The sequence below is a fragment of the Podarcis cretensis genome (genome assembly GCF_951804945.1).
Source record: "Podarcis cretensis genome assembly, chromosome: 11".
Lineage (NCBI taxonomy): Eukaryota > Metazoa > Chordata > Lepidosauria > Squamata > Lacertidae > Podarcis > Podarcis cretensis.
Window position 1 is genome coordinate 20157157 of NC_137180.1, and position 26408 is coordinate 20183564.

The window sequence follows — 26408 nt, forward strand, 5'->3', positions numbered from 1 at the left end:
ACCTGCTGCGACTTTCATAACTGCTGCCTCCTGCATTGCTTTTGCTGCGTAAGCAGCATCGAAGTACCAAGGCAGTGTGTATGGAGAACATGGGCTGCCCATATGATATAAGACCTTGCCCCCCCCCTCCAGTACCTCCCTCATGTGGTCCAAAGGAAAGCAGAGCAATACATTTGACACAAACTTGGCAGCAGGAGTTGCTGGAAGGAAGCAAACAAGACACATTCCAACCGCCTTACAGACTCCACTTTGAATTTGTATAGGATTTACTCCTTAGACTTCTCTTGAAGATGTCCCACAAGGCAGTGAGTACAGATGGTTCCTCAGAGTTTATTCTTGAAGTCTTTCTCACATATGAGTATGACCAGAAGAGAGTGGAGGTTTAGGATCAGAGTTTTCCTTCTCCTATATGGGGCTACCTTCCCATATTGACTAGCCTCATCTGCGCCCCTCATTTCCCTAAACAGCACATGTAGAAGACCCCTTCTTGACTATTGGATCCACTATTGGTGTCCACTCAATCTGCTGGAGTCTGTCTTCGCATGCAGGGGGTACCTTAATGTGTGGCAAACCCTAACATTTGCCTTCTGTTTGTCCAAAAACAAATTAACAGTTCTGGATAATTTGTAAATAGTAACTGACCACCTTCCCCCCAAATTGTAATCCTGGAGCATGTCTCATTGTTACAGTATCATTACACACTCAGCTTGCTCGGCACTCAAAAAAATAGTTAAACTGTTTTTGTGCATTACGTTCCTATTATTAGCCTGCCACTTTGAAATATGCAGTAGGCATACAGTGCAACCTTTTTCATATTTACTCAAAAGTAAGCCCTGTGTTCAGTGGGGCTTACTGCTGAGTAAGTGTAAATAGGATTGTAATTATATTAAGTGTCACTGTAGTTTGAATATATTTTCAGAAAAGGTCAGGTTAACTCATCTGCTGCTACTGACATTATGAGTTTAGCTTTAAGTCTTATACAAATATGAAGTGACCTTATTGTGCTATACGTCCTGAGCATTGTTTTAAGGCAAAGCTGATTTAAAAACATTTAAAATCAATAGAGTATATTTTCCCAGATAATGTGACATGACCTTGTGATGCTGGAAGGAGAAGGTATTGGGGTAAAGTGAAGGGAAAGTGGTGTGTTGAGAAAATAAAAAAGGTGTTTTTATTTTTAAAAAAGTCTGAGTTCAGGTCGGTGGAGTAGAAGAAGGGGTGTATACATGGAATATAGTTAATCCTGTGCATTTTCTGGTTATCCCAGTTACTAACAAATGCTAAAGAGAATAATGTGGGTTTCCAAAATAATTGTCTTTTAGTATAAGTTAGTGAAATGATTTTTGCAGCACTCTCTTACACATGTCTACTTACACCCAGTAAGTAAGCTTAAAGGTAAAGGGACCCCTGACCATTAGGTCCAGTCGTGGCCGACTTTGGGGGTGTGGCGCTCATCTCACTTTATTGGCCAAGGGAGCCGGCGTACAGCTTCCAGGTCATGTGGCCAGCATGACAGTACCAGCTCCACACTTCTGATGAACCAGAGCAGCACACAGAAACGCCGTTTACCTTCCCGCCCGAGCAGTACCTATTTATCTACTTGCACTTTGACGTGCTTTCAAACTGCTAGGTTGGCAGGAGCTGGGACCGAGCAACAGGAGCTCACTCCATTGCCAGGATTCAAACTGCCGACCTTCTGATCGGCAAGTCCTAGGCTCTGTGGTTTAACCCACAGCGCCACCCGCATCCCAGTAAGTAAGCTTACTCTCCAGTAAATGTACTGTATATAGAATTGCAACCTCATTTTAAACTTTAAAAATCAGCTGGTTTCCAATTCAGCTAAAGGTAGTTCTGACTATATACCATTGAAACCAATGTGATTTTGTCACTAAAATCCTAATGCTTTCAGTGGAAGAAAATTCTATGCATGGTTTATTTAGTGCAATCGTATGCATGGTTTATTTAGAAAGATCCCACTGTGTTAACTGCTAAGTATGCATAGGATTTCCAGAATAACCTAAGCACATTTACTCAGAATTTCTGATGAACAGTACCAGCTCCACAATAATCTACTGTGTGGAAATGTCTTTCGTCTTGACTATTTTCAGATGAATTGAGGTCTTGGTATAAAGAAACATGAATCTGTTTCTTACAGTTTAGGACTTCACTGTGATCTTAAACAACTTGCTATTTTAGTTTTTGTTCAACTGTCTAAAATCAGGCAGCAATTCTTTCTGAAGTTCCCCTCTTGGTCATCATAAGCAATTAACTCCATGACAGTTCATCATCATATGTTACTGACTACTGAAATCCATGGGATGGAAAGCAGAAGGCTTAAATGAGAATGCAGAAGAGAAGAGTTTCAAATCTGGGGACTTTCCATGGTGTTGGCAAACCCATTTAACAATTATTTCTTATGCTGTAGTTAAGAAATATCTACAGAAAAGGGACATCTTCAGTGGGGGGGGGGGGGAGAAAAACACTGAGCTGCCCCCCCCCCCCAAAGTAATTTCTATGCAGTATTTGAGAACATATTGGCAGAGCTATTCATGGAGAACATTGTTTTAAGAAGTGAGATCATGGTTTTGAAGTTTCAATACCAACAAAATTTATCATAATCCTGAAATATCAAATATATTTGGGGCAGATTATTTTGTTCTGATTTTTTTCTGTGCAATATTATACCAGAAATTTGTCATGCACATTTGAAAGACTTTTTTAAAAAATGTAACAAATGTATTCATGAATGCCTATAAAACATACCTTCAGTATCCCACTACAGAGATATAAGCATTGGTGTGTTTCAAAAAATACTTCACTATACCATATTATAGGAATGTAACCTTACAGTACCTCTGTCTCAGACATAGTTCTTTGGAAGAACCTTTAAGTGGAAACTGAACCTGGAACCTCATTAATGCTACTTATGAGCTGCGCTAACGAGCTCTAACACCACCTCTGCAATCACTAACTTGCATTCTTTGGAACAAACACACTAACAGCCTAGTACTGTACTAAAGGTCATAGATGTAAAGGAATTCCCCTTCTTCGTGCCTGCTCCACGAGATGTCCAGAGGGTGGCAAAACAGGAACAGGCTTATTCTGCAGTAGCTCCTTGCTTTTGGAATGCCCTCCCCAGGGAGACTCGCCTAGCACCTGTTACATATCTTTAGGCACTAGGCAAAAGCACTCTGCCCATGCCTTTGGCTAATATTTTAAGCTGGGGGGGTATTGTTTTTCTTTGTTATTGTGTTGTGTGTTTTGATACTGTAAACTTCCCAGTGCTCCTTGGGTGGTATAGAAATTTAATAATTTGTAGAATCATAGAACTGTACAGTTGAAAGGGACCCAATCCGCTGCAATGTAGGTCTTTCAGCTTAAGCATCCAGCACAGATGGCCATTAATTAAAATAAATAAGAATTACTTAGTAATACGAAGCAGAAATATTTTGGATCTTTTAAAAATATACCTGCGTGCCTAGAGAGGGATAGAAGTCCTGCCTAGGGCAAAGACACTGAGGCAGGAAACACCTGTCCTCTTTGGTGAGAGCCCTCTCTTGGAATGTTTTCCCAGTCTGCATCTGTAGCAAACTGTTTTTCTGATGTTTGTTTTTAATGTGTTTTAGTGTTTCTTATTTGCCGGCCTGAGCTCCTTTATTTATTTCATAAACAAACAAACAAACAAACAAACAAACAAACCTGAAGTTGCTGGGAGGAACTGATGGTCTGGGGGGTTTGGAATTTACTCCTGAGGAGACTGAAGTGGAAAAGGGAAACTTTGCCACTCTGGAGAAAGAAGCACACTGAAGCGGCCACCTTGGGAGAAGAGGGCCGCTGAAAGATTTGTTGTTGGGGAAATATGCAAACCATAGAGTGGAGCAGCATCTCCGAAATGAGGGCTTGCATACAGCTGACCCAATGTGTTCAGCTGCCTCCTTTGACCCCTTTGCCAGGTATGGCCCATGTGCCCCTTCCCTAGAATTATAACACACTGTGTATAAGCAATTGTATGCAGTTAGAATATCTCGATATTCTATATCATTGATATTAACTTCTCTTTTTGTTGCAGATCAGTATCGTGCCATTTAGTAATTTCATTCAGTTTCAGTTTTCACATTGTTTGGATGTATTTGTATTGAAAACACTTGAGGGCCTCCCTGGCTATGTTGACACATGATACTTCGGCACACAAAGTCCTTGCATGTGAAAGCGCAGCGTGGATTTCTGGGCAAAGGGGCTGTTTACTTCTTAATATTAGAAGCACAGAACCTGTTGGCATGTGAAATCTCACTTCTTTCCCCCCTAACACTGCAAAGAATTGTGCATGGGACTTAAGGAAATAAGCTCCCATATTTGCTGTATCAGATGAAAGGCCCATCTAGCATCTTATTCTCACAGTGGCTGACCAGATATCTGTTGAAAGCCCAAAAACAGGCCATAAGTGCAATGAACGCTTGTCATTCATAGCAACTGGTATTAACTGGCATATTGCCTCTAACATGAAGGCTCTAAACTTAGCCATTATGGATAGTTGCAACTGATAGCCTTATCCTCCACAAATTTACTAAACATCTATTAAAATCATCCAGGTTGGTGGCCATCACTACATCTTGGCAGAGAGAATTCCATCATTTAACTATGCATGGTGGGAAGAAGCATTTTTTAAAATTGTCTATCCTGAATCTTCCAACATTCAACTTTACTGGATGTCTATAAGTTTTAAGTATTGAGGGATATTTTCTCTCTTTAAAACTAGCCCCTCCCCGACTGTAACCTTTCACCACAAGGGATTTGCTTCATCCCCTTGCTCTTTTTGGTTGTCTATTTGTGAACTCTTTCCAGTTCTAGTCTCTTTGATGAGAAGTGACCATAACAATAAATATCATCCCAAGTGTGGTTGCCCTGTATTCTTGTAGAACGGTGTGACAATACTGGCAATCTTATCTTCAATCCCTTTCTATTTATCCCTATCATGGAATTTGCCTTTTTCAAAGCTGTTGCACAGCTATCCACTGTGACCCAATGGTCTCTCTCATTCCTAGTCAGCCAGCACCAGTTCAAGCTCTCTTAGCATAGCATATACCTGTGAAATTAGGATTTTTTTGCCCTAATGTGCATCAGTTTTCACTTGCTTACACTGAATTGCATTTGCTATTTTACTGTCCATTCAGTTTGGAAAGATCCTTTTGGAACTCCTGGCAATCTTATTTTAACTGCTCTGCACAATTCGGTGGTTATCAGCAAACAGGGCTACTTCACTGCTCACTTGTAACTCTATAGGGCTGTTCTTATGTTACATTAAGTGTGCAGTCTTTGTACTTTGGTACACAAGTAGTAGAGCTGTACATGTGTGGTTATTCACATGTAACATTCAGCAAGTCAACAATCTTTAGTCTGCACACATCTGCTGCAAGCAAAAGGAAATAGATTTAGTGACTTATTACAATTGAAACAATTCCATTTTACTGGCAACAAGGCAGGGCATGTCAGTCATGTTGTACTTCCTGAAAAAGTTTATACAAAGGTTTACATTCAATAATAATTGTGGCAGTGTGGAATCTAGCGTTGCTCTTCATTTCCCCTCTTTCTCAAACTTGCTCCAGTGAGCTTTATAACTGGTTCTTCTCACCCAGTGGGGTGAGAAGAACAGAGGTCATAAGACTATAAAGTCCAAGGTCTAAAATTAGCTTCACCACTGGAGTTTGGAAAATAGGAAAAAAATGAAGAGCAACATTGCATCCCACTCTGCCACTATTCTTACTTGGTAGGAAACTGTTTCAGGAAATACATCAGGACTGGTATGCCCTTGTCTTGCTGCCAGTAAAAGGGAATTGCTTCGATGATGCATGTGACAAGAGTCATTGAAGCCATTTCCTTTTGGTGGCATCAAACGCATGTTGACTAGCGATTGCACATTCTGTTAAGGATGCATGTGAATATATGAATGAGTGTACACTCATTGAATGTAACGTGTGAATATCACTAATGAGCAAGTTAAAAACAACAACTTGGTTCATAAAGCTGATCTTTGGAGGATCTGCATCTCCTACATCCCCCCTCTGGGAAAACTGTCCATTTTCTTATTCTCTTACTTCCAGTTCCTTAATCATTAACTGATCCATAGGAGAACTTGCTGTGCTGCAGAACAAGATGTCCTAGACCTTACTACAAGCGGAGAACAGATCTGAACTCTCAGGATCCGGGTAAAGCGGTGATTCGCACCCAGCACTTAGCACAGGTATCTCCCGGCTCAAAAGAGGCAAAGGCATCATTCTGCGGGAACAGCCAAAGCCTTTGAAGAGCACGCTGCTTCCCGATTGGCTGGAGCCGCGTTTCTGATTGGCTGAGCATGTCCGGCGGGGGCGGGAGGAGGAGGAAAGCCCTTTTTCCCATCACACGGCCGGCGTTCCAACTTTCGGGGGCCGGCGGGGTCCTAGCGCCCTCTCGCTAACGTTCCGGCGCAGGGCAGAAGCGATGGAGGGGAGGGAGACGCCGGCAACGGACGCCGCGGGGGGCAGAAAAGACGAGGAGCCGCTGCTGAGGCCTCCCGCTCCGGCGAGCGGCCCCGAGGAAGGAGCGGAAGACTGCGGGGGCCTCTGGGAGCTTCCCGTGGAGCTCAGCGCGCGGAGGCCGGAGTGTGGCCGCTGCGGGTGAGTGACGCGGCGCGGCGCGGCGCGAGGCTAGAACGAAGGCAGGCCGCCGTGGCGCGCGGAGGTCACGTGACACCGCCTGTCCGCCCGCCCGCCCGCGCCCCCTAGTGGCGGAGAGGCGGCGGTGCGCCTTCGCCAACCTCTTTCCACCCCCACCCCCCGCTTCTCAGTTTTATGGCGCCTCTGAGGAAAAGGGGGGGGGTCTCTCTCTCTCTCTTTCCCTCCTCTCCCCGCTTTGTTGCTGCCTTTAAATAGAGAAACAAAATAAAAAAAATCCTTCCAGTAGCACCTAAGAGACAATTTAATAAGAATTAAATTAAGGATTAAAAGAATTAAGATACAACATGAAGTGTGCATGCACACGAAAGCTCATACCAATAACAAACTTAGTTGGTCTCTAAGGTGCTACTGGAGGGAACTTTTATTTTTATTTTGTTTCGACTATGGCAGACCAACACGGCTACCTTCCTGTAACTTTAAATAGAGAGAGAGATTAGATAGGCGGCTCATTTGGATAAGATAAGATATGATAAGATACTGGGGTTTTTTTCCTGCTGCTGCAAGCAAGCCAACCAGCTGTGGTGCATAGTGGTTGCAGCAGGGGTCAGCAAACTTTTTCAGCAGGGGGCCGGTCCACTGTCCCTCAGACCTTGTGGGGGGCCGGACTATATTTTTTTGGCAAAATGAATGAATTCCTATGCTCCACAAATAACCCAGAGATGCATTTTAAAGAAAAGCACACATTCTGCTCATGTCAAAACACCAGGCAGGCCCCACAAATAACCCAGAGATGCATTTTAAATAAAAGCGCACATTCTACTCATGTAAAAACACGCTGATTCCCGGACCGTCCACAGGCCAGATTTAGAAGGCGATTGGTCTAGATCCGGCCCCCGGGCCTTAGGTTGCCTAAACATAGGTCAGAAGAGTGTCAAACTCCGAAGTCCAGATTTCAAATCCCTACTCAGCCACAAAGCTCACTGGGATGCAGTGAGGTATACCTCTGAAGAAATACGCATAGGATCCCCCTGTTACATTTGAGTTTGACAGAATATTACAACTAATGATCTAACCATAATGTGACCTTTTTGAAGGCATATGCGATAGTCACTATGCAACACGCATTGGTGACACTGTGCTGCCATCTAGTGAGCAATTGTGTTCTTGCAAGTTTTTGTATTAAAAAAGCACCCCTGAATCTAAAAACACCCCGTGCATCTTATTTATTTCGGCAATTGATGTAATCGTGGTTGACTGTGGTCCATGAATTTCATCACATCTACTCAGAGTATTTGCTTAGCAACCCCTTGCATGTTTATAGAGGCACATATGTGCTGTTACTGTTGTCAATTCCAGATCGATAGGATCTTGTTTGACGAAAGGTAGTATTGGAGACGGAGGAAAAAGTCATTTCCCCATGTTTCTTTCACCTTCCACAAGCAGCCCACTTCAGTAGCATTTCAAATAGAAAACTACAGATGGGACCCCCACAAAAAGTAAACTAAAATGTCTTAACCTGGCACCAAAACAGTTGTAATGTTGGCAGAATATTTGTCTCCTTGGGGGGCATTTCAAAGTTGGGTGTGCCACCACAGAAAAGGCCTTCTCTTCCTTGTGACTACATAAAAATTAAACCAGCCTCTTCACCCACTTGCGCAAACTGGGGTGTCCCTTGCCCTTCTTGCACCCTTCCCCGCTGTCCCAAGAAGATGATACAGCCCTGCAAGAAGCTGTTATAAAACTGCTAGACCAAGGATGCTGGAACTGGCAGCAGGGTCTTTGGAGAAGGTCACAGAGGAGAGGCAAGCAGGTGCCAAAACTCACCTTTCCTCATTTGGCCCAGGGCAGGATTAAGATACTCTGAGGCCTTAGTAAGGTAAAGGTAAAGAGACCCTTGACCATTAGGTCCAGTCGTGACCGACTCTGGGGTTGTGGCACTCATCTCGCTTTATTGGCCGAGGGAGCCGGCGTACAGCTTCCGGGTCATGTGGCCAGCATGACTAAGCCGCTTCTGGCAAACCAGAGCAGCGCACAGAAACGCCGTTTACCTTCCCGCCGGAGTGGTACCTATTTATCTACTTGCACTTTGACGTGCTTTTTAACTGCTAGGTGGGCAGGAGCAGGGACCGAGCAATGGGAGCTCATTCCCTCGCAGGGATTTGAACCGCTGACCTTCTGATCAGCAAGTCCTAGGCTCTGTGGTTTAACCCACAGCGCCACCCGCATCCCGCTGAGGCCTTAAACTATGTCAAATTTAAGTGGCCACATAGCATTACCTTAAAGGTTGATTGTTCAACGGACAATGAAAATGGAAAGAATTAAGTTTTGTATTTGCTACATAGGTATGTAGGTGAGGATGCAACTAAAAACTGACTATCTGACTGACTTTTGGGGGGCAGTGGTATTTAGAGGCACCTCATAATCTGAGGCCCTAAAATGTAGACTACATAACTTGTGCATAAATCTGGCATTGCTCAGATCAGATAGTCTCATCCCTTTTCTCTTATTGGTGGGCTGCTGCAGTTGCTTAATTTGTTCTTGCTTTGGGGGGAGTTTGTGGAGTTTTGGGGTTTCTCTTGAATTGTGAGAATGGTAGACTAGAAGTTAAATTACATCAATATATATTTGGCCACAGAAGTTAGCTCTCTTACTATTTTATGTATCCTTGGGCAGACTCTGGCTTCAGTTTACCCAAGAAATTAGACATATATATAAAATTTGCCTGTCTGCTTTTCCTCATAGGCTTTCTTGCTGCCTCCTCAATTTTCTAATTGGATTATGAAATCTTAGCTTGTATTCATGAAAGTAGAAAAGAAGAAGAAAGAAACCTGTCTAAAATTATTTATGTATTGTATGTCAGTCCAAAAACTATGATTCTAATGTTTTAACAGACCAGGTGGAGGATTCAATTAATTTGCACAGTGGAGTCTTGCAAATAACTGCCTTGTGCTCCATAGCTATGAAGTTGACTGAACTGGTGAAATTTAGTAAATCCGAGTTCTGTTATAAACTATTATTCCACAGTCCCTCTGTGAACTTTCTATCATAATCATGCCAGTGCTTCTGGGCCTTAGAGATATCTGCTAGCCTTGACATTTTTGCTCGTGTGAGTCACAGCTGTCATTACCAAGAGAGGTTTATTAAATTTAACTTTTGAGATTTGTCAATCAAAGAGAGAGAGAGAGAGAGGAGTATTTGAAATAGCTCATTCGTAATTCAGCGGAAAGGCTGCCTTGATTTAGAGAATTAATGCACTGGCTAATGTGCTAGATGGTGGGAATAAGCTTTGCAGGTGATGAGAGATGTTTTAGTCCCTCCTAATTAAGTCCCTAATGCGTATGTTTACAAGCCATCAGGGCTTTTCAGATGTAAGCTTTTCAGAAAAAGATACTGTAGGCCTTTCAGTCCATCTCCTGCCTTGACAGGGTAGAATTACTTATATGTACTTCTTACAGTGCTTCCTCTAACATAAATTTGACCTGGATAATTGTTGCATGGTGATGTTTGGTGCTCTTTTTGCAACAATTTTCATCATTTAATAGATATATCTGTGTAATCCACCAGTTCTTTGAAAGTCCCTGCTTTTTCAGGAAGCCTTTCTGAAGACATTTTTTAGAAACAGTTTTTAGTTCCAGTCCTCTTTCAGACATCTCCTCCATGTCCGTCCTAGTAATAACCTCGGTTTGTAGCAGGTATGTGCATGTTTCGTTTTGTGATAACAATGTTACTGTATGTATTGTCATGTGAGCAGCGTTTCCCAAACTGCTCCAATTCCGTTTCCCCTTCTAAACCTACTCTACCTTTCCTCTTCTCCCAATGCTTTGCATGCAGAAGGTCCAAAGCTCAGTCTTTAGCATCTGTCCCAAGCTGTGAAAGACCCCAGTCTGAAATTCTGGCGAGCCATTGCCAGTGCTGAGCTAGATAGATCAGTGGTCTGGATTAGCTGTTTGATTCGGTATAAGGGAACTTCACCCGTTGGTTGGCAGATGTGCGGAGATCCTCGTATGTAGCAGAGTGCATATTAGTCTGCTTTTGTGTACAAGGATGTATAGATGAGATAATGGGATATTATTTTGTAAGAGAATGTGTCCCAGTCCTCCAACTCTTTTTGCCCATCTTCTGCCATTCATCTGCTTATGCGATGCATACAGCTCTGAATTTAGTATAGGAACGATGCTTTGCACTTCCCTAGAGCATCTAATGCATGGGTAGGCAAACTAAGGCCCAGGGGCCGGATCCGGCCCAATCGCCTTCTAAATCCGGCCCGCGGACAGTCCAGGAATGAGCGTGTTTTTACATGAGTAGAATGTGTGCTTTTATTTAAAATGCATCTCTGGGTTATTTGTGGGGCATAGGAATTCGTTCATTTTTTCCCCTTCCAAAATATAATCCGGCCCCCCACAAGGTCTGAGGGACAGTGGACCGGCCCCCTGCTGAAAAAGTTTGCTGATCTCTGATCTAATGCCTGCGAAGGGGACATAAAGATGCTCTTGGAATAGAAGATGATGCAGAGGGTGCAAGTTTTTCAGGAAGTGACCTGAAGAATTGGAGAAGTGGTCCGCCTCCTCCTGCTTACTTAAGCTGCTAAGTGTTCCCAACTCTCTCCTCAATGTACACTCCATGGACCAGAATCAAAGTTGTGTGGCTTCTAGGGATGAGCAGTTCTGGCAGTGGTAGCTATGGGATCTAGGCCATGTTACAAGTGTGCGCACATGCTGTTCATCTTGCCCAGATGCATTGGACCATCGTCTCATAGTTTCTGTACCAGCCTATTTTTTTCATATGGGAGAATAACACCATTTCACTTATATGAAAGGATGTAAAGAAAATCAAATGAATTCATCCTTGGAATAGGAGTTAAGCAGTTTCCTGCCTCTAGTAACCCCAAATGAGCCTAACTTCTGAACCCTGTCTTGGGCTTTGTTTTGAAACACTGAAACTTTGCATATGTACTCAGAGGTCTTTTGAGTTGTCACACAGTGTTTAATCCTGTGGTTTAATCCTAGGTAAGTGTGCAGCTTCATCTTGCAGCATTGGTAGTCTGGGAAATGATGTTGGGACCTGGATGGATAGGTAGATATTGGGAATTCTTAGATAAACTTGAATAGGAATAGTTGGTTTCACATACCTTCTGATTTGTTTGGCATTTGTTTAACAATTAGGATTGTTACCAGTACTTGAACATCTGTTTGACTAGTAAAATCTAGTCACTGGAATATAACTTGGATATCTCCCACCCCGGAGTAACTCTCTGACACCAGAGAAATCTGAACTAACATATTTGTTTTTATTTCAATCTCATACTTGCATCAATATTAGTATTTGTTGTTTAGTCGTTTAGTCATGTCGACTCTTCGTGACCCCATGGACCAGAGCACGCCAGGCACATCTGTCTTCCACTGCCTCCCACAGTTTGGTCAAACTCATGTTGGTAGCTTTGAGAACACTGTCCAACCATCTCGTCCTCTGTCATCCCCTTCTCCTTGTGCCCTCCATCTTTCACAACATCAGGGTCTTTTCCAGGGAGTCTTCTCTTCTCATGAGGTGGCCAAAGTATTGGAGCCTCAGCTTCAGGATCTGTCCTTCCAGTGAGCACTCAGGGCTGATTTCCTTAAGAATGGATAGGTTTGATCTTCTTGCAGTCCATGGGACTCTCAAGAGTCTCCTCCAGCACCATAATTCAAAAGCATAAATTCTTCGGCGATCAGCCTTCTAATATTAGTATACTCGGGGCTTTTTTCAGTTGGAAGTTGCCAGAACTGAGTTCCGGCACTTATCAGGTAGGCGCCATTGCCATTATAAGAGAACAAGGGAGGTGTTCATGGTGAGTTCCGGCATCTCTTTTTCTAAAAAGATTACACTGGGTATACTGCATGTTCAATTCTTAAATGTGGTAGCACAGTGAGTTAGGATCACATTTTAAGACTTGGTTGGGGGTTGATTATTACATGATGAGTTTTGATCTTTTCAGGCCATCCGCCCTGCTCTCATTCCATTTGGCTGCTACCTGTTTTGATCTGTTGACATTAAAACACACACACACAATTAGACATCATTGGATGGCCATGTCCCTTGACTGATGAGAACAAAGAGCCTCTGCCTGTAGCAGTGACTAATCTTGTTAATTAATGTCATTACCTTTTGATTGGCTTTGTCTTCTGTGATTGTATTAACTGTAGTCTTGCCTTGAGGAGTATGGAATTGAGAAAAGAAGGATATTTCAGTGCAGATTGAAACATCATAAGCTGTATCAGTATTGTTATAAGAATCCTAGGGTCCCAGATATAAAATAAGCGTTCATAAATTTACAAGGCAAACACATACATAAGTATATAAACCACGTGTCTAAAATAGTACAGGAGAACAATCCTGAAGTCATTTTGACTCTCCCAGTGACCTCAAATATTTCTCTGCAAGGGGGAAGGAAATGGGAAAGTCTCTCCATTGTCTTTTGCTTACCTGTTTTAAGGGCGTACTTGTGTGGGTGAATAGGATGAGCTTGTGACCTGGATTCGGGAATTAAAGTATTTACCACCACAAAAGAATGGCCAGGCTGCCCAGGTAATGCAGTCAGTGACCAGTGATCAGGTATTCTGGCGGACAGGCATTCTTCTGTAGACCGCCTCTTTCTGTGATGTATGTGTGGTGTTTTGGGGATGGTCTCTGGCTACAGGGTGGGCAACTTCAAAAGTCTTTATAAGAGTTTGCACACCACTGTTCTGGGTTCCTCTCCTGCCTCCCTGCATGGCAGGAGTGGGGGACCCTGTTGCAACAGTTTAATAAAGACCATGCATACTAGCTGCTTTGCTTCTCCATATTCTCTGGTTGGTCTCTCCTACCAATACAGAACCTACATAAGGACTCTATACGGGCTCTTGGATACCCCATAAGGGATAAAGGAGCAGTCCCCCGCCCCCTTATAACAAGTATATTCACTGAAAAGATGACTTATTTTTAAATAACCTATTTTTTGCTTTTCATCACATTTCACATATTGTGGTAGTGGAAAAAGAGAAAACTGTCCCCCCCCCCCAAATTGTCCACTTACGAAGTGTATTAATATTTTCCCAATAACATTCCATTTAATGAGAAATTTGAAAAAAACAACACAAAACCACTGTTCCCAAGATTTGTATTAACGAACCTTTGGATCATAGATTGGAGGTGTCTTATTAAACATGTTAGAAAATGCTAAGATTTTTTCTCTAAAAATATACACTCTTATAATTGGTGAAAGGCTTTTGTAGTATAGTTTGTAAACTCTTACAAAAAACAACAGCACCGAGAGCAAAATAAAGTCAATGAATGATAAATCTATTGATATAATTGGAACAATTATATTTGCTTTTGCATCCTGAAAAATCCTTTAAAAATACATATTTTACTGACATATATGTTGATCATTATCTGGCTGTAATAACCCTAATAAAGGTAAGTCGCCACTTGCCATTCTTGAGGCAAAAATGTCTGTCTTCATCAGCATTTACATCCTGCTTGATATCTCTTTAATCTTAATTGCTTCTGCCAAGTCCTCAAAGTTTAAACAAAGATTCTGGCTGCAGGCTGTGCATATAAGACATCTAGCCAACTGCAGGAATGAATTGTTGCCCGAGACAAATGTGATAAGGCCTTCAAAATACTGAAAGAGAAATGTTCAAGAGGCTTTTGTTTAAAGCAGCAAACAGTGTAAAATACTTGCTATTATTCTTGCCCTGCCACAAAGATATGTCCTAAGTATCGGATGATTTTTTTCAATGGTATATAGTGAATAGTTTTCAAGAGGAAATAGGCTCTTGGATAATCCCCTTTGCTGCTGCTCTCACAATCAGTTTAGGTACTTTTCTCTATTGGCTGCTTTCTTCCTTTGTTTTGGAAATTCTTGGCAATATTCTCCGATTTGCAGAGTAGGGATTTGCAGTGACAGAAAAGGGAGCAGTGAGCCAAATGTATTTTCTCTGCAGGTACCCCTTGTAGAGAAATATTAGAGTAGGTGGGCCTGCGGCAAAACAACCTGCTCTAAAATGGAGATCTCTCTCCCGTGAAGGATCCACAGGGAATAGCAACGAGAGGCTCCTGCATCCTGATTCACAGTGTTCTATAATAATAATAATGTTGTTGTTTAGTCATGTCCAACTCTTTGTGACCCCATGGACCAGAGCACACCAGGCACTCCTGTCTTCCACTGCCTCCAGCAGTTTGGTCAAACTCATGCTGGTAGCTTCAAGAACACTATCCAACCATCTCGTCCTCTGTCGTCCCCTTCTCCTTGTGCCCTCAATCTTTCCCAACATCAGTATCTTTTCCAGTGAGTCTTCTCTTCTCATGAGGTGGCCAAAGTATTGGAGCCTCAGCTTCACGATCTGTCCTTTCCAGTGAGCACTCGGGGCTGATTTCCTTAAGAATGGATAGTAGTAGTAATAATAATAATAATAATAATAATAATAAATAAATTTCTTATTTATACCCCACCCATCTGGCTGGGCTTCCACAGCCACTCTGAGCGGCTTCCAACAAAATATTAAAATACAGTAATGCATCAAACTTTAAAAGCTTCCCTAAACAGAGCTGCCTTCAGATGTCTTCTAAAAGTCTGATAGTTGTTGTTCTCTTTGACATCTGGTGGGAGGGCGTTCCACAGGGCGGGCGCCACTACCGAGAAGGTCCTCTGCCTGGTTCCCTGTAACTTGGCTTCTTGCAGTGAGGGAACAATCAGAAGGCCCTCGGTGCTGGACCTCATTGTCCTGGTAGAATGATGGGGGTGGAGACGCTCCTTCAGGTATACTGGGCTGAGGCCGTTTAGGGCTTTAAAGGTCAGCACCAACACTTTGAATTGTGCTTGGAAACGTACTGGCTTTGACAAAGTTTTTTGGGTGTGGCTGCATCTCTAAAGGTACTCAGGGCAGTATTCAAATAATTGTACTCGTGGATGAACAACTGCTTGCACAATGGGACGTTCCCGCTCGCCTCCCGCTTTGTGTCCCCTAACTCTCCAGGGCAGGTTTGGGACAGCAAGGGTGGAGGAGAGGGGGCAAAGTCCCACTGCTTCGAAGCCTCGAAGTATATGTTGAAGACAGACAATATGTTAAGGAGTTTAACAATAAAGAGTAGAGTGTTTTGAAAACTGAAGTATGATACCAATATTTTTATTGTAAACACCAAATTACACATGTATTCACAATTTCTGATAAAAACGTGATATTAACAATGTGTCTCTTAGGTGAATTGTGTATCAGTTCATGCTTAAAATAAATAAAAAGTGTTGCTGATCGCCCCCCCCCCCATCCCTAATGACTAGGAATTCTGTTTTGGTGCCCACAACCCAGGTCCCAGGAGCCATTTGGCTCCTAGCTTTTCTATCCCAGTTTCTAACACTTATGAGGAGATGCAATTTTTAAGGCATTGAGGTCCTGCGCTGTGTACAGCTTTATAGGTCAGCACCAGCACTTTGAATTGGGCCCAGAAACTAATTGGCAGCCAGACACACACACACACACACACACACACATCATCCAAAACAGTTTCAAAACAAGCCAGATTCCCAGTGTGGAATGAGAATGCACGGCAATTAGTCACACTAAAATTAGCCAACCCAGATTAATGTATGTAAAAGAGAGAGAGAAACAGAAGTTGACAATGTGAGGAACACAGAGTAGTTGCATGGCTCTTTGGGTTCAGAAATTCAGTTTTCTATTTACTGTAAGGCAGAAAGCAAGCGGGAGAAGAGTTCAAGCAAAGACACTATGCAAATAGGGCTGAGCGATATATCAATATATCCAACGCCGGTTTGAAGTTATGATAATAGTTTCATAATATTTGAGCTGGCGATATATGGTGAATCACAATGTGTGTAAGGGCTAGACTAGGCAGTATCTGGTTTTCAATATTGCGATAACTCACCAGCTAAACGTTGCAATGTTATCACAGCTAAACACTGCAATCTACCGCAATGTCTGAAATAAGGATGGAAATAAGGGAAATAAGGCAAACAGGACAATGTCCTGGCAACTGCTACTACTTAGGGCAGGGGTTGGCAAAGTTTACCAGTTTACTTCAGCAGAGATCCCTTCATGGGCGTGATTTCCAGCAGACGTGATTTCCGGCACCGCAGAAACAAGTCCTTGCGCCGTGCCAGTTTAGCACAGAGTCCAGGGACTCGCCGAGTGGATGGCTCGGTTCGGGGGTGGCTCATGGGCCAGTTAAACGACCCCTGTGGGCCGCTTGTGGCCCATGGGCCTTAGGTTGCCTACCCCTGACTTAGGGTCTAAAATGGATAAATGACAATATTATCAATCATCACACAGTTTCATCAGCTGCTGCTTCTTCTGTCACCTACTAGGCCTGCTGGCAGTCCGGCAGTCCCAGATTATTTGTATTCACTATGACTCATCACTGTACTTTGGATTGTCCTGAATACCAACATTTGGTAGCCAAGCCCAAAACCAAAAGTCTCAATTGGATTCATTTTGCCTTGCCTGCTGATGAAAGTTGACCATGAGGCGATTGATAATCATCATTTATCAGTTTTAGACCCTTAAGTAGTAGCAGTTGCCAGGACATTGTCCTCTGTGTAGTTCCTTCCTTATTTCAAATATTGTGATATATTGATATATTGTGATGTTTAGCTGGTGATATATCATGATACTGAAAACCAGCTATGGCCCAGCCGTATATGTGAATAGGAAGAAGTCTCAGTGGTCCTTCCTTGGCACTTTGTAGATTTAAAGGGAGAAGCATGCTCCCCATTTCAGGCTAATAAAAATACATAAGCAAGGTAGATATTGGCTCAGATTCTTACTGTGTGTATGTACTTTTGTGATAGGCTTTTATTCTCTTTAAACAATTACCCTAAGCACTTAGAGTGATATGGACAGCTCTTTGTGGTTCTCAAGAAGAGAAATCAATAGAGTAAATAAATAGAGATGAGTGTCCTTTAAAGCTTCATTGAGCAAGTGATCGTCTCAATCCTTTTCCACATCTTTTCATTTTGACGTGCTTGCAAAGTAAATCTATATAAAGCTTTCTTCATAAGTTATTATAGGCAAGGTGGGTGGGTGTTCCAAAATACACAGATAACAATTAAAGAGACTTAACAAAACAAAACAATAAACTCCCACAAGCTTCTGTCTTCCTTAAAGCATGAAAGTGCTCTGCAAGAAAGTATTTGGCAGAGATGCTATAAAATAGCAGTGGTCTGTTGTTATCTAGATTGTTGCCAAGGGACCAGAAATCACACCGAGTCTTCTCCAACCAAGCACTCACTGCAAAACATATTTACCTAATTGTTTCTCACTTCAGAGAGATAATAATTTTATTTGGCAATCTTGGATTTTAATATTGCTTTTCAGTGAACTTTTCTGAAGTTTGACTCATAAAGGGCATACCTTTGGAAAGCAAGCTGTCTTGTTAGCTTTCTTAATAGAACAGCAGGTTAATTATACACTTCGGTAGCTCAGGTCTTTATAGGATGATGAAAGTAGCTGTGTGTTTAAAGCCAGATGTGCACTTTCTGCTGAAAGGACGTAATTCTTCGTGCATTTTAAAAGCCCCATTTCAAACACTTAGGCTCTCATGGTTCAGACATCTGAAGGCTCCTTTTTGTTTTGCATACAATATATGACATTCTTCATGGCAAATGCATGTAGCTGCCTGCATCTGGACCCAGACAAGGGACATAATCCTGGCTCTCCTCTGTACTGAATAGTGGATGTGCTAGAGACGGTTGTCTTACCTTGGTAATGGACTGGATGAGATCCAACAAACTGAAGCTCAATGCAGATAAGAATGAGGCATTGTTAGTGGGCGGTTCCTAGACTGGTTGGCTGGAGGTTGCCTGCGCTTAATGGGGTTGCACTCCCTCTGAAGGAGCGGGTATGCAGCTTGGGGGTCCTCCTGGATCTTTTGCTGTCTCTTGAGGCTCAGATGGCCTTAGTGGCATGGAGTGCCTTTCATGAGCTTCAGCTGGTGGCCCAGCTGTGCTCCTGTCTGGACAGGGATAGCCTAACTTCTGTGTTCTATTCTCTGGTAACCTCTCGGTTAGATTACTGCAATGCATTATATAGGGAGCTACCTCTGAAGATGGTTTGGAAGCTTTAGCTGGTCCAGAATTCAGCAGTCAGGTAGCTCACTGGGGCAAGATGATTTGAGCATATTACACTGATCCTGGCCCTACTGTACAGTGGTACCTTGGTTCTCAAACTTAATGCATTCTGGAAGTCTGTTCCAAAACCAAAGCGATCCAAAACCAAGGCTCGCTTTCCCATAGAAAGTAATGCAAAATGAATTAATCGGTTCCAGACTTTTAAAAACAACCCCTAAAACAGCAATTTATTATGAATTTTACTATCTAATGAGACTATTGATCCATAACATGAAAGCAATAAACAATGTACTGCAGTCACACAATCACATCTGGCACTTTCATTCTATATCTTTAGGCACCAGGCAAAAGTTTCTTTATCTTCAGGCCTTTGGCTGATTAAACATTATATGGCCTTTTAAATGTGTTTGCGGGAGCCAGTTAGGTTTTTTGGTGTTTCTTTTTGTTTATTATGTATTTTGTGCTCTCATTTTGTATTTTTATGTTGTGAACCACCCTGTGGTCTTTGGATGAAGGACAGTATACAAATTTAATTAATACTACTACAAATAATAGTGGCAGCAGAGCAATTTGTTCTCAGCTACCCAGTGTTCATAATATACTTGTTAACATGAAGTGAGGAGTTCCAAAAGTATACATGTAATAATGATTTATTATTTATACCCCGCCCATCTGGCTGGGTTTCCCCAGCCACTCTGGGCGGTTTCCAACAAAATATTAAAAATATAATAAAATATGCTAATCGTTAAGGAAAGTGGTAAGATCAAACTATATTTATACCACAGCTTTCTTGTGGTTGATTTATTATTATTATTATTTTAAGATTCTGGGTGACAACAGACCAGTTTTCAAACAGTATAAAAAGTAGTTTTACCCTGGGCTGAGCCCCAAAAAGTCTAAACCATGGTTTAGTGTTGCACATGCAAGCTTCTGGGAGCCATCCCCTCTCCTGCTCTTACACAGCCAGGAGGCATAAACCATGATTCGGTTTCTTTCTCCTCAATTTCTGGCTTGTCATTATGTACAAACCAGGAATTGTGGTTTACAATAAACTCTAATCAACTGCAAAAGCAAGTCAGCTTAAAACTGGGGGTTATGAGCCTGGTTAATTTAACACACTGGCGTTTATTTTAAACCATGATTCCTGATTCGCATGTAATGAAAAGCCAGGAATCTGAGAAAATGAAACTGAATCCTCCTTTATTTCTTCTCCCAGCCAGGCAGCAGGATGTTAGCGGAGAGGAGCAGAGGAATTTAGTCTGAGGTTTCATTTGGGCTTGCAGAGGTTTTGTGCACATCAAGTTAAATCACGGTTTAGTGTTGCATGCAAACTAGGCCATTGTCGCCTCCTTCTCTGTCCCTCGTCTAATACATCAGTTAGTTGTCTGGCACGAGGCTGTATTCGGTCATCAGACATTTTGAATGGGTAAAAATAGATGAAGACACCATTTTTTATCTCGATTCCAGACACAAATTTAGTGCATGAGACATGTGGAGCTTCCAAACTTGCTTTGCGAGTTCAGGACGTCGTACTTGCACTGGATCAATCTGGTGTGGCAAATCTGTGTCTTTAGCCTTTCTTATCCTATTCCCTTCAAGTATCATAAAATTTGCACACCGCTTGATTGTAAACAAACAGACAAAACCCTCAAAGCTGTTTACAAAAGATAAAACAGTAAAATCAAGAAAAATCCACAACCCTAAATTAAAATCAAGAAAAATCCACAATGCTAAAACAGATTAAAATCCCCCCAACTTTCAGAGCATCTGGGTAGGTTTGTCTACAGAGGGGTGATTTTAGCAGGCACTGAAAAAGAGTACAATGAAGGCACTTGCTTGATCACAGTAGGCAGGGAGTTCCAAAGTAAATGTCAGTTCTACCACACTAAATGGTCAAGTTCTTTCAAATGCAGAATGGGTGCTATGTGGCACCTGTAGTAATCCGAATTCCACCCATTGAAGCGGTTGAGTGGGCACTTGTGGGGTAAGGTGATTTCGTAGATAAACTGGTCTCAAGTTGTGGTGCTGTGGTCTAAACCACTGATCATCTTGGGCTTGCTGATCAGAAGGTTAGTGGTTCGAACCCTTGCGATGGGGCGAGCTCCCATTGCTCTGTCCCAGCTCCTGCCATCCTAGCAGTTCGAAAGCACATCAGTGCAAGTAGATAAATAGGTACCGCTGCAGAGGGAAGGTAAACAGCATTTTCGTGCACTCTGGTATCCGTCACTGTTAAGTTGTGGGTGAACATATCAGACGACACAGCGATTCTTCAAACAGCTATTGTTTATTCACAGGCCAGAACAGAACTGAACTGAAAGGTTCGTCAGCCTGCTTATATAGAGCTCCAGTACAACGTAACTGTAACAATTTTCTAAAACTATCCAATCTCACTTTCGATCCCAACGTCACTTTCAATCCCTTATTTGCATAACTATCTACAGTATCCCCCTGCTGGCCCAGGGTGAGAACTTCAGTACATAACAGTCACAGTGTTCCGTTGCGCCAGAAGCGGCTTAGTCATGCTGGCCACATGACCTGGAAAGCTGTCTGTGGACAAACACCGGCTCCCTCGGCCTGAGAGTGAGATGAGTGCCGCAACCCCATAGTCGCCTTTGACTGGGCTTAACTGTCCAGGGGTCCTTCACCTTTACCTTTTTATAATACAGTGGTACCTCGGGTTTAGAACTTAATTCGTTCTGCAAGTCCATTCTTAACCTGAAACTGTTCTTAACCTGAGGCACCACTTTAGCTAATGGGGCCTCCCGCTGCCACCGCACGATTTCTGTTCTCATCCTGAAGCAGTTCTTAACCCGAGGTACTATTTCTGGGCTAGTCGAGTCTGTAACCTGAAGTGTCTGTAATCTGAAGCGTCTGTAACCCGAGGTACCACTGTAATAGTAACACATTGAACATGGCCCAGTAGCAAATTGTCAACCAGTGCAGATTTATGAGCACAGGTGTTATCTGCCAACAAGGCTGGATAGCTCAGTCCATAGAGCATGAGATGCTTAATCTTAGGGTCATGGGTTAGAGACCCACACTGGGCAAAAGATTCCTGCATTGCAGGGGGGTTGACTAGATGATCCTCGTGGTCCTTACAATTAGGGATGCAGGTGGCGCTGTGGGTTAAACCACAGAGACTAGGGCTTGCAGATCAGAAGGTCAGTGGTTCGAATCCCCATGACGGGGTGAGCTCCCGTTGCTTGGTCCCTGCTCCTGCCAACCTAGCAGTTCAAAAGCACATCAAAGTGCAAGTAGATAAATAGGTACCACTCCGGTGGGAAGGTAACTCACTTGCCATAGGGTAAGTTATACTAGAAGAATTAGCTCTCGGACAATAGACCAAAGCTTGGAACCAAAGAATTTAGGAATTTACATCATTCTAACTGGGGCTGAAGGGACGCGGGTGGCGCTGTGGGTTAAACCTCAGAGCCTAGGACTTGCTGACCAGAAGGTCGCGGTTCGAATCCCCGTGACGGGGTGAGCTCCCGTTGATTGGTCCCTGCTCCTGCCAACCAACAGTTTGAAAGCACATCAAAGTTCAAGGAGATAAATAGGTACCGCTCCAGCAGGAAGGTAAACGGCGTTTCCGTGCGCTGCTCTGGTTCGCCAGAAGTGGCTTAGTCATGCTGGCCACATGACCTGGAAGCTGTATGCTGGCTCCCTCGGTCAATAAAGCGAGATGAGCGCCGCAACCCCAGAGTCTGTCACAACTGGACCTAATGGTCAGGGGGTCCCTTTACCTTTTACCTTTTATGATTCTAAGGCCTCACTTCTGTCAGGCATCACACTACAGCATTCTGCACTAACTGCAGCTTCTCGATCAAGCGTGAGAGAAGCCCTACGTAGAGCGCCTTGCGATAACCCAGTCTTGAAGTAACCAATACATGAACTACTGTGGCAAGGCTTTCCTGGACTAGGAATGGCCAGAGCTATGGTTTTGTACTGATTGTGGTTTGCATCTTCTTCAAGGCCTATTCTTTTTGAGTTTGGGCAAAAATTGAGCTTTCGGGTTTAAAACTGGACTGTAGAGGGCAGTGGTGCATTTCATCATTGCATATTTTTCCTGCTTTAAAAATTTGATACGGAAAAATTCTCACTGGCTCTTCAAAACAATTTCCTTATGCCTGTATATGTCACAAGAATGCTTAATGCTTCTCTTTTTAATTCATTTTAAATATATCTCAGCTAATGTAATCCCACTCATTTGACCTACAATATATGCATTCCGTGTTTTATAAACTAGTAGGAAAAATCCATGTAGTAAGTTGTGCAGGGACTGTAAAAGCAAACACAAAACACATATTTTAAAAAGTATTGAACCCAATTTTACAGATATTTAGTGTTGTTGTTTTTTAACAGGTTTTCAATAATGGACGGAAGGAGGCAGTTTTTGCAAATTCCACTTTTCTCTTGCAGCCCTCAATGCCACCTCTGCTGCTCTCACCAAATGCTGTCACAAGGGTTTCCCCAACCCTTGGATCAGATTTGGGGATGGGGATAAGGGCTGCAGAAGGAAGGGTGAATGATAGAAAATAGGCTTCCCAGCGCCCCTTCCTGGAAGCCTCCACAGGATCAAAGACCTTCTATGAATGGTTACAATTGGGGGAGGGGAATAGCTAAAATGTTTTGATTTGAAAGACAGTTAAAATGATCCTTGAATCTACTCCTTGACGACACCTGATGGGTGCTTATTTTTATATGTTTTATTACAAATATTGTGTGTTTTAAATTCAATTTTCCCTCTCTGATTATTTTTTGGGGGGAGGGTGTTATTGGGTTGTTCTTATTTTTTATTCTGTTTTTATTTTGATTGTGTATTTTGTGTTTTTATATTGCGATTTTATCCTGTGAACCACACTGAGACCTGTGGGTATAGGGCAGTATATAAAGTTAATTAATAATAATAATAGAATAGAATTCTAAAAGAAATGTGTTTATAATTCCATGTGTTGTCTAGTTTCTTTGTTCTGGAATACCTGAAAATGACAGGTTCTCCTGCAGGTATGAAGTTACAGGCAACGCATCCTTTATTAAACTGTGCATATCTATGGTGTTTTGTTTTGTTTTTTAAAAAACCCTATGCCCAGAAAACTGATTAATCTTCTTCTTCAAGTACAAAACAAAACCCCAGTCCAAACAAGGCATATAATAAAATTAAAATAAAATAAAATAAAAATAATTCTGTTTTGCAGCAGCTGGTTGCAAATTGGTTCTTAATTAGTCTAAAACAAGGAGGCAGTGTGCTCCAGTTATTCGTAAGTGAAGGTAACTGTCAGTTGCGGACGTCACTACAATTATATATTGTATTATTATTTCTTTAAAAGATTTGTATACCACCCTTCATCCAAAGATCCCAGGGAGGTTCACAACAGAAATACACAGACTCCATTAGTTTCTCCAAAGGTATAAACTCTCAGTTGTACACAGTAAAACCAAACAAAGCTGCTACTTCAAGGTTCCACTTCATTTCCCCAATTATTAAGGTTATTATTATTATTATTATTATTATGCTTATGCATTTTAGTGAGAGTCCTGGAGTCCTTGCCTCTAGCATTTACTGATAAATAGCTTTGAAAGTAAGCTGGCCTAATGCGTACCTTAAAAGCATTCAACAACCCTTCCTCCCTTGACACATGTTCTTTATTTACATTAATCTCAGGCATTCTCCTCCATTTTGCTTTGCATAGATTGTGAGCCAATTTATAGGATTCAGCTGATAAACAAAAGAGCATCCTTTTAGCACCGAAGAGAGATCTCCATCAGTGGAGATAGTCCATCTTAATGAGTACCTGTGTATTATATTAATGCACAGATGGGCTTCTGTGGAAGAAAGTGGCTTCTTTCACTTGACCCCAATTCATAGATGCCCTTCTACTGGTTTCTGAGTGCCAGGGGTAAGGCAGATAGATGGTATCCAGGGATAAAACCTTCTCTAGGGTGGGACACTGAGGTTAAAAAAAGAAGTCCATAAAAATGTATAACCTTCATTGTGTAGTTTTCTTGTATGCTAAACACACATCTTTTTCCCCTAGCCTGAGATTGATTTTGCTCTTTGCTTTTGACTGTAATTTGTTTTAATAGATTTTAAAATAGTTGAAACTTGGGACTCCACAGTGAAGGGCGGCTAAGAAATCTAATAAAAATAATAATTTCAAGTACAGTATAAATAAAATCTAGCACTAAAGATCTATTATTATTCTCCCGTAAAGCAAGTAGGTCTATTCTATTGTTAGTTTGCACACATTCAGTATATAATGTAATTTCAGAGCATATAAAGACACTCAGCTTTTAATGTGTTACAAGATTTCCAACTACTTAAAATATATGTAAGTTGTCTGCACACATGTTCCAATACTCATTTTTCAGAACCTACGCTTCATTTTTCTGGCCCTAGTCTTGTCCCTTTTAATACCAACTTAATATGCAGAAATTAAGCAGCTACACTGCTTCCAATATTTTATATCTGTTCCAGGAAAGAAACTCCATCAGCCTAATTTCTGCAAGTTCTGCTGAAGGTACAGGTCATTAAAAAAACGTTGGCAATTCTAGCTCCAGCTTAATGAAAAGCGGTGTTTCTTAACCCAAAGTTATGCGCTTATGTCCTTTAATTACTTGGGTCCCATTAAACTCAGTTGGAATTCAGTGTCTAATTTACCTGATATTTTAAAATTCCATTCTATTTTGCAGAAGAAAATACGTGAGCTACAAGTCGCTTTTGATTGGTGTTGGTATGTCAGTGTTGGGAAACTAAGAACATATTCCAGAGAAGGGATGGCTCCGTTGGTAGAGCATGAGACTCTTAATCTCAGGGTTCAATCCCCACACTGGGTGAAAAGGGAGTTGGACTAGATGACCCTTGAGGTCCATTCCAATTCTAAATTCTGAGTTTCTATGGGAAAGTAGTGTACACAACACTACTTTAAACCTGCTTTTGAGAAAATTGGGAAATAAACAAAATGAACTGATGCTGACCTAATCCTGGAACAGAAGGTGCTTTGGAGAAGTTTCTCACCTAATAAATGACTAAATAATCATACTGCCGCTTTAAATAAGGTGTATTTATAGAACTATAGCTGGGATGCGGGTGGCACTGTGGGTTAAACCACAGAGCCTAGGACTTGCCGATCAGAAGGTCAGCGGTTTGAATCCCCGTGACGGGGTGAGCTCCCGTTGCTCTGTCCCTCCTCCTGCCCACCTAGCAGTTCGAAAGCACGTCAAAGTGCAAGTATATAAAAAGGTACCACTCCAGCGGGAAGGTAAACGGTGTTTCCCTGAGCTGCTCTGGTTCACCAGAAGCAGCTTAGTCATGCTGGCCACATGACCCAGAAGCTGTACGCTGGCTCCCTCGGCCAATAAAATGAGTTGAGCACTGCAACCCCAGAGTCGGCCATGACTGGACCTAATGGTCAGGGGTCCCTTTACCTTTACCTATTTATAGAAATATAATGGCAATTCCCAAATATACTATTACCACTAGAGGGCATAATATACTGAGACCTCTTTATCCAACAGACCTACGCGAATTAAAATGTCCCATGTACAGTAGTAGAAAGTAATGTTTGGGTACGTATTCCTCATATTATGCAGATCAGATTTATTTTTTTTAAAGTCTCTTCTATACTCTATCACTTTCTGTTCCATTTTAGTTGCTAGCACCT

The 26408-nt window shown here is 42.2% G+C and overlaps 1 protein-coding gene across 1 annotated transcript in view; it reads left to right on the plus strand.

Annotated features, from left to right (window-relative positions):
- The first annotated feature begins 5687 nt into the window (after nucleotides 1–5687).
- Nucleotides 5688–26408, plus strand: part of DTWD2 (DTW domain containing 2) — an 86692-nt gene continuing 65971 nt past the window's right edge. Inside the window, exon 1 of the mRNA XM_079995811.1 lies at nucleotides 5688–6650. Coding sequence (XP_079851937.1) covers nucleotides 6475–6650 — 176 coding nt within the window. The 5' untranslated portion in view covers nucleotides 5688–6474. The remainder of the gene's footprint in view (nucleotides 6651–26408) is intronic.